The sequence below is a fragment of the Strongylocentrotus purpuratus genome, unplaced genomic scaffold, assembly GCF_000002235.5.
Source record: "Strongylocentrotus purpuratus isolate Spur 01 unplaced genomic scaffold, Spur_5.0 spur5_scaffold_13, whole genome shotgun sequence".
NCBI classification, from domain to species: domain Eukaryota; kingdom Metazoa; phylum Echinodermata; class Echinoidea; order Camarodonta; family Strongylocentrotidae; genus Strongylocentrotus; species Strongylocentrotus purpuratus.
This window is the reverse complement of record NW_022145598.1, coordinates 1,635,526-1,645,047: the sequence shown is the minus strand read 5'-3', so window position 1 is coordinate 1,645,047 and position 9,522 is coordinate 1,635,526. Positions and strand designations below refer to the sequence as shown.

Here is a 9,522-nt window from a genome sequence, read left to right as displayed (position 1 = left end):
AGCAAAAATGAACTGGTGATTGCATGAGACAACTCTACTATCAAACAAATATTGTGATAAGGAATGGTTTGGGAAGCTAATGAATGTCTGCCATTAGCTTTTAAGTACACATATAGAGGAACTGTAGGAGGGGGTGACAATCAAGAGACATAGACTCTGAGGGGGAGTCCACAAGACACTGCAAACATGGTGAGGAAGGGTTTAGCAGAACCCTAGCAACTTACAAACAAGAACCTCTACCTATGTGGTGCTCTTCTCAAGCTCTCTCTCTCTCTCTCCCTCCCTGTCTCTCTCCCTTCCTCTCCCTGTCTCTCTCTCCCTCCCTCCCTCCCTCTCCCTTCCTCTCTCTCACTCTTTCTCTCTCTCACTCTTTCTCTCTCTCTCTCTCTCTCTCTCTCACTATCTCTCTCTCTCTATATATATATCTCCCTCAGCTTGCTTCAACTTGTACCAAACTTCATAAACCCAAGCAACATACTCTCTCTTTTCCTACCACTCTCATTTCTTACCACTCTCTATCTTTCTCTCTCTCTCTCTCTCTCCCTCTCTCTTTCCCTCTGTCCAGCATCAGGTTTCCTTGACTTGCGCCAAAGATCATCGACTCAAGCTACAGCGATCATCCGCATGCTCAATCGGGCGTCGCACGACGTGAAACATCAGCGAATACTCGATGAGGCCGGGAACCGAATCACAGCTGAGCGAGCGCATTCTGATCACGACTGACGGCAAACAGCCAGACACTCTTGACCTTATACATAATCTAGAAAGATCCTTTTCCACGGCTCTGTTTTCATATCGCGCGTCTACATTATTCGTGAAAGGGAAACAAAATGCAGAGTTGAGTGCAGAGCGTGGACTACCATTACCGATTCTACCTAATAAAATGATCATACATATATGTATAGAATTTGTATTCACAAGGAAAGTTGTCAACAGGAATTCAGTTACAACCTGATGAGCTTCAATGCAAGCTCACGTATCATCCGTTGAGACTGAGCTACATGTAGAAGGGCTTTAACTCATATACAACTTTAACACCCTTCTGGCTTTAAACAGATAATATGATCTGATCACATCAAGAAGAGTCAAGAAGAGTGGAAAATGAAACGGGATCTTTGAAGGCAAGTGCAGTCAGTGTCTTGTCTACGATTGACGATTCAGGCTCGTATGACCATACATACACATGAACTCGTTGACAACTTACATTGTACATGTCAAAATACCCTGCCCTACAAAATCAGACCTGCCAACCTCTGGAGTTCAAAAACTGTTTTCCTTAAATCCCCAAAGTTGTATTTTACTGACAAAAGTTGTATTTTACTGACAAAAGTTGTATTTTTAACTAGATGGAACTTCGACTGCGCGCAGTTGAAAATGATGCCTCCGTCATAGAAAACCAAAACAGAAGAAATTTTTCAAATTCAAGTTCAATTGTAATCCATTAACAGGTTCTCAGAATATTGTGATTACAAGCAATTTCTCATATACATATATGACCCTTTGATCTTTGACCTCATGACCCGAAAATCTACCCAGTTCATTGGCTCTGCAAGATGTCCTGAGTTAAATAGTAATCCATCTGTTAGTTCTAATCAGAATGCGTTCACAAGTTATTTTTGCATACATAATGAGCCCATGACCTTTGACCTCATGACCCATGAATCTACTCAGTTCATTGGCTCTGCAAGATACATACATGATCAAAGTTTGGCAGGAATCCATCAGTCTGTTCTAATGAGAATGCGATCACAAGCTATTTTTGCATACATAATGAGCCCTGTGACCTGTGACCTTTGACCTTGTGACCCCAAAATCTACTCAGTTCATCAGCTCTGCAAGATACATACATGACCAAAGTTTGGCAGGAATCCATCAATCGGTTCTTCAGATAACGAGATCACAAGCTGTTTTTGCATACATGAGCCCTATGACCTTTGACCTTTGAACTTTGACCTCGTGACCCCAAAATCAAATCAGTTCATCGGCTCTGCAAGATACATACATGGCCAAAATTGGGCAGGAATCCAACAATCGGTTCTTCAGATAACGCGATTATGAGAACTGGACGTACGGACGTACGGACTGACAACCCGAAAACATAATGCCTCCGGCTACTTCGTAACGGAGGCATAAAAATAAACACAGAGTTTTGCGCGGAATCAATGCCTCTTACAGTTCCTACGTACAGGAAGAATTTTGTTATGGATCATTGGTTGAATATGCATTATTTCGTCACGACTGGTGTATTCCATGAACCAATAAACATCCCCAAATTGCCGATTTGAGATGCTTGTAGGATATTTTACAGGACAGAATGGGCATTTTGCCATTGAAAATGACACACACACACAAATAAAAAAACAATTAAAAAAATTATTTAAAAAAATAAAATTTTGTTGTTTTGGGGGAAAATCATATTTTATTGAGGAAAATCGTACTGTCGTATTTGCTTCAAAAAATTGTACAAAATACGACTAAAGCGTACTGGTTGGCAGGTCTGCAAAATGCAGGATTGGATATTAATAAATTATGTACCTCTGTATCAATCCTTACTCTTCCACATACATGTACATATACTTGCATGTACCAAAAATTAACTTCAAAAGAGTCTTTTAAAAAAGTCTTCAAATATTTTTAGAATCAATGAAGCATTTTATTTTAGATTAGTAGTAGTAGTAGTAATAGTAGTAGTAGTAGTAGTAGTAGTAGTAGTAGTAGTAGTAGTAGTAGTAGTAGTAGTAGTAGTAAGTAGTAGTAGTAGTAGTAGTAGTAGTAGTAGTAATAGTAGTAGTAGTAGTAGTAGTAGTGGTGGTGGTGGTGGTGGTGGTGGTGGTGGTGGTGGTGTTAGTGGTGGTGGTGGTGGTGGTGGTGGTGGTGGTGGTGGTGGTGGGGGTGGTGGTGGTGGTGGTGGTGGTGGTGGTGGCGGCGGCAGCAGTAGTAGTAGTAGTAGTAGTAGTAGTAGTAGTAGTAGTAGTAGTAGTAGTAATAATAGCAGTTGTGGTAGTTATAGTTGTAGTAGTAGTAGTAGTAGTAGAGGTAGAAGTAGAAGCAGTAGTAGTAGCAGTAGCAGTAGTAGTGGTAGCAGAAGTGGTAGTAATAGTCCGTAGTAAAATTATTATACAGTCAAACCTGTCTATGGCGACCACCCAAGGGAAACACAGGTTCCTTTTTCAATGAGAAACCTTTTAAAGGTAAATAACAAATGTGGTCTTTGTAGACATGTGGTCACTTTTAAAAAAACAGGTTTGACTGAACATGTAGAGCTTAATTCAAATTTTTCTAAGGACTGTTTTATTATTCATGGACATGTTCATACAATAAATTGTAACTTTTTTCTTCTATAGGGCCAGGTACAGTCTATGATTTCAGATCATGATTTCAGATCATGGCTCACAATCATACATGTATGTTTTCTCGAGGAGGACCTGTAAGAATATGTATAAATATTCATTAGGAGCAGCTACACTGTAAGCGCGCACGAAAGATTGTGACGTAATAAAGAGTTTTAAGACTCATCAGTTTTGGTTTAGACACATGAACACGATGTAGTCCCTGTCTTGTATTGTACTAGTTTAGTTGGATTTGAGTGAATCAACCCTAGGCCAACAGCTATCAAAACATGGTGGCAGCGGCGGATAGATGTTTTTTTGCCGTTGAAATGATCTTGAGTCTGATCACTGTAGTGATAGCGGATTTTGGACATGCTTTGTGAGACAGGATTGTTGATGACCGAGAACTGAGTTTGGCGACTTCAACGCAGTGCGGTGCGGTATGTACTATAGTGCGTCGTCGTGTATATTCTGTACTACATGTGTGTGTCTTCTGTGAATCCGTATTCCGGTGCACGAGAAAGAACTTTTATGTGTCGCGTGCATGTGGACCTGGAACCACTTCGACGTCGTCGTGCGATGATGTGTGTAATCGAACTCTTGATTGGAGTTTATCGTTATTGGATCACAAGCTAGTCTAGATCGACTCTGGTCTAGATAGGACCTAGATCTACAGTGTATTTGTGTGTGTTCGTGCGGACATGGACATGGTGTAAGCACCCTTCGAGACTAGACTACAGGTGAGCCCAGCACTGCAACAGTGAAGCAGAAAAGTAACTTCACGCGATGGGAGCATACTTGACTTTGTAGACCTACATGTAACAAGTTAGACCTACATTATGAGACTGTGTTATTAACTGGAACTACTGCGCAACGTCAGTCACTGAGTGAGCCTTTCTTGATGTGCAGACTTCTTTGGACTCCAGTATCACTGCCAGATCTACACTACGACGACAAGGTGTATCCAGAATCTATTCCAGATGTGTTGTCTTCACAAGGAAAAGGGACTTGATGATTGATCAATATCAGATCTAGATTTAGTCTAGAAACTGAGCTTTAACGATCGCCGATAGGTCCATATCTACCTCGGATTGAGTTGGAACTGATATTCAGGACATATAGCTTCAGTATACTTCGAAGAGATTGAACAGTTAATTATAATTATATAGGCCTACTGGACTGGACAACAATCAGCTATTAATATTATAAGACTGAGCTGAATGTAAGGAGGGTCAAGTGTGGAATTGTTTTGAATTTGATTATTGTTGATATTAAAGCAATATGCCTAACCCTTGTTCTGTACTTTATAGGTTTGAGAGCTATATACTTGTAAGTTGTATGATATATTCAACCAATTGGGGATTCCATGGTACCCATCTGAGTTCTGACTAGTATTATTAGTAATAGTAATACAGATCTACATTTAGATCTAGCTAGTTTGACCATTGTCTTCTGTTAGAAGTTAGTCATGTATAGAAGTGAGATAGACTTAAAATCTGAATTGTAAGAGTTCACGAGGAGGTCTCATGATAATGTCATGTGTATTCAATAATATTGATGGTATCTAAGTTCATGACACATTAGTATTCTAGATGGCCTAGGCAGGGACGTTCTTGTCATTACTTTAGTAGATCCCTGTAATGTGACCTATTGGTGTGAAACTACATAGTCTTGGTTCAAGAGTTGTATGGACATTGTGTGTACCATACTGATTGCCAGTATTGATAGTATACAAGTGCATTCTTTCTGTTTATGTGCTGATTTTAAGTATTGGTCCAATGCATTATATTTGTTGTAGTAACTCTGCATGCATGGTACTTTTTGTCTAGGACAGAACCAGGTTCAGTGACATTACATGTAACAGATTGGATTGTACACATTTACAAACATGGCTGAAGCTCAACTTCCCTTTCATATTGCACCACCGCCACCCCTAAGGCATAAAGAAGATAGGGTGGAAGAGTGGAAGATGTTTAAACAAATGTATGAAAATTATGAGGTTATCACTAAGTTAAAGCAACAGGACAGTGAGTACCAAAGAGCTGTATTTCTCCATACAGTAGGTCCTGAAGGTCTAAAAATCTTCAATGCTATTACTTTTGAAAGAGATGGAGATGACAAGAAAGTCGATGTCATTATCCAGAAGATGAATTCTGTCATCATCGGACAAACCAATGAGATATATGAGAGATTCATATTCAACAAGCGGGACCAGAAACAAGGTGAAAGCATCGAAGCATATGTGACAGAGTTGAAACAGCTCGCTAAAACCTGTAAGTTTTGCGACTGCCTGAGGGAAAGCCTCATCAGAGATCGCATCGTGTTGGGAATTGCTGATACTGCAACAAGGAAAATCCTCCTCCAAAGGAAAGACTTGAAGTTGGAGACAGCTATAGACATTTGCCGTTCTTCTGAAGTCACTGCCTCCCAAATGCAGGTCATTGGAGATGATCCTTCTATCCACAGGGTAGAAAAGTCACATGAAAGAAAGCAGTGGACGAAGAGTCCAAGGCGACAGCCAGAAGGAGAGAATCTCATAAAGTGCAAGTTCTGCGGAAATACTCATAGACGCAAAAAGGAAGAGTGCCCCGCCTATGGGAAGATGTGCAAGAAATGTGGGAAAGAAAACCACTTCGCCATATGCTGTAAGAAGGGATCAAAGTACAAGAAGGAGATCCATAACGTAGAGTCTGAGGATTCAGCAGAGAACCAGACAGAGTCGGAAACGGAATCTGTGAACCACATAGAGATAGAGGTGTACGCTACAGGCACCAAACCATCTAAAGGACTGTTTGCGGAGATGTTGGTTGAGAATAGGCCAGCTAACTTCCAGATTGACTCAGGTGCGAGTGTGAATGTTATTTCAAAGAGCCTTGTCCCGAGTGCAGAAGACATAGTCAAAGAGAACATCATACTGAAGATGTACAACCGTTCTCGTCTTCAAGCAGAAGGTCGGGCTAAGGTCGTGTTGCGTAACACTAAGAACAACAAGAAGTACAGAGTCAACTTCATCGTTGTTAAGGAGAACTTAGTACCACTCCTGAGCGGTCCAGCTGCACAACAGATGAAATTCATAACTGTACATTATGAGAACTTCAACCAGGTCTGTGCTGTAAGCCCTGAAAACATCTTAGAGAGTTTCAGTGACATCTTTGACGAGCAAACTCCTGGAAAACTACCTGGCAAGGTCAAGTTGGTGACCAGGGAAGAAGTGACCCCAACACAGTGTAACGCCAAACCAGTACCAGTTGCAATGAAGCAGAGAGTCAAGGATGGACTTGCTAAATTGATTGACCAAGACATCTTGATAAAGGTTGAGGAACCAACCCCATGGTGTAGCAGACTGGTCGTTATTGAGAAGAAAGACAAGAATGAATTGAGGTTTTGCATTGACCCAAGACCCCTCAACAAAGCCTTGCAAAGGGAAATACACAGATTGCCAGTCATGGAAGACATTCTCCCGGAGCTGTCAAAGGCTAAGATCTTTTCCAAGTTTGATTTGAGATCAGGCTACCTCCACTGTGAGCTTGATGATGAGAGTAGCTTCCTTACAACAATGAACACCCCGTTCGGGAGATATAGATGGAAAAGACTACCCTTTGGTCTGAATGCGTCAGCGGAAATATTCCAAAAGAAGCTACAACAGGCTTTGGATGGCCTTGATGGAATTGAGTGTGTTGCTGACGACATTATCCTGTTTGGTGTTGGAGACAACAGAGAGCAAGCAGAGAAGGACCATGATCGTAAGCTAGAAGCTCTGCTCCAGAGATGCAGAGATAAAGGTATCAAACTCAACCAGAAGAAATCTGTGCTGAAGGCTACAAGCATTCCATTTCTAGGACACATAGTGACAGACAAGGGACTGAAGGTAGATCCTGAAAAGGTCAAAGCAATTCTAGAGATGCCCAACCCTTCTGACCCTACGGAAGTGCAACGCCTACAAGGCAGCGTCAACTACCTCGCAAGGTTTCTACCTATGCTGTCCGATATGTTTGAGCCGTTGAGACGACTAACACATAAGGATGCCGATTGGGAATGGACGTCGGAGCACGAGAGGGCAATGTCAAGAGTGAAGGAATCTTTGACCAGGGCACCTGTCCTAGCATACTACTCACCAGACCTACCACTGACCATCCAGTGTGATGCAAGCAAGTCAGGGCTCGGAGCAGTACTTCTCCAGAAGGGACAACCGTTGTCCTACGTTAGCAGAGCTCTAACAGCAACTGAACAGAGGTACGCCCAGATCGAGAAAGAGGCACTTGCCATATGCTTCGCTCTCGAACGATTCCACCAATATACCTTTGGACAAAGGGTCATAGTCGAGAGTGACCATAAACCTTTACAGGCGATCGTCAAGAAACCTCTCCATAAGGCACCAAGACGCCTTCAAGGAATGTTAATGAGGATGTTGCACTACGACATCGACATCACCTGGGTAAAGGGACAGGACATGCATCTGGCTGACATGCTGTCAAGAGCTTACCTACCCACTACTGTAGGAGCCACTGAATTTGGTGAGGTGAACATCGTTGAAACCCTGAGTATGGGAGAGGAGAGGGTTAAACAACTGCAATCTCATACTAACAATGATGAGGTTCTACAGACCGTCAAGAAGGTCATCCACAAAGGTTGGCCGGAACAGAAAGCAGAAGTACCCGAAGCGGCTAAGTCATACTTCAATATCCGAGACGAGCTAAGCGTGCAAGATGGACTAGTATTCAGGGGAGAAAGAGTAGTCATCCCCATAACCCTCCGCAAGGAAATGAAGGAAACTCTTCACACTTCTCATCTTGGAATTGAAGGGACCCTTAGAAGGGCCAGAGAAATCATCTATTGGCCTGGGATGAACGCGGATGTCAAGCAGTTTATCCAGACATGTGAAGCCTGCAGAATGTACGAGCAGCAGAACCAGAAGGAAACCCTCATGCCACACGACATCCCAGACAGGCCATGGGAGAAAGTAGGTACCGACCTGTTCGAACTTAACAACAAACACTACCTCGTTACCGTCGACTACCTTTCCAACTTCTGGGAAATCGACAGACTGTATGACCTTGGCAGTCGGGCAGTAATCGGGAAACTGAAGAGCCACTTCGCTCGATATGGCATCCCGAGCACTGTAATCAGCGACAATGGACCACAGTACTCATCCGAAGATTTCGCGAAGTTCTCTAAAAGATGGCAGTTTGATCACGTCACAATCTCCCCAAGACACAGCCAGGCAAATGGGAAGGTAGAAGCTGCAGTGAAGGCTGCAAAGAGACTCCTCAAGAAAACATCACAGTCTAAGGGTGACGCCTACCTAGCAATGCTAGAACTCCGAAATACCCCAAACCAAGGTGTTGACAGTAGCCCAGCGCAAAGGCTTCATGGACGGAGGACGAGAACACTACTTCCCACTTCATCCAGTCTCCTGAAACCAAGAGGTGCAGAGGTTCTCAGTGAAGACAGGAAAAAGCTTAAAATGCTACAACGTAAGCAGTCGGAACGCTACAACTTACATGCCAAAGATCTGCCGACCTTAGTAGAAGGAGATATCGTACGTCTCAAGCCATACAAATCAGGAAGCACAGTTTGGCAAAGAGCAGTGGTAAATAGACGGCTCGACGAGAGGTCCTACGAGGTGGAGACCGACTCTGGATTACTCCTCAGAAGAAACAGGGTCGACCTCAAGAGAACTGAAGAACCCCCACCAAACACTGAGGAAGATCAACAGAAAAAAATTTCTGAGAAGCCACAGCCACAACCACGTGCTCATGGGACTGAAAGGAAAGAGGCGTATCTACCATCTAACACTGTCATGACTAAACACCCTCAAAGTACTCAAAATCACGTGAAAGAAAACAAACCTCAGAGAACACAAAATACTCGAACAGAACAGGTAGACAAAAATGACACTCAGTCTTTCCTAAAGACCAGATCTGGTAGAGTAAGCAAGCCACCCCAAAGATTTGGTGACTATGTTGACAAGTAAGATGTTTGAAGCAAAAAAGATGATTCTGTGATTTTGTTGAAAACTAATGCAAGTTAATATACATATGTGTTGAAATTATTTGATTGACAAAGATGTCTAGCCAAAGTTTTGCGGAACATTTTAGTATGATCAAGAATTTAAGTCAAAAATATCCTGATAATGTTTTATTTTGCTAAGATTTCACTCCCAAGAGAGTTTGATCAGATTGAGTTTGTTAGT

The 9,522-nt window shown here is 42.4% G+C and overlaps 1 protein-coding gene across 1 annotated transcript; it reads left to right on the top strand.

Moving 5' to 3' along the window:
* The first annotated feature begins 5,217 nt into the window (after positions 1-5,217).
* Positions 5,218-9,303, top strand: LOC115923357 (uncharacterized protein K02A2.6-like). Its single transcript, XM_030983818.1, has one exon. It carries the CDS (start codon positions 5,218-5,220, stop codon positions 9,301-9,303), a length of 4,086 nt encoding a protein of 1,361 aa, XP_030839678.1.
* Positions 9,304-9,522: the final 219 nt, after the last annotated feature.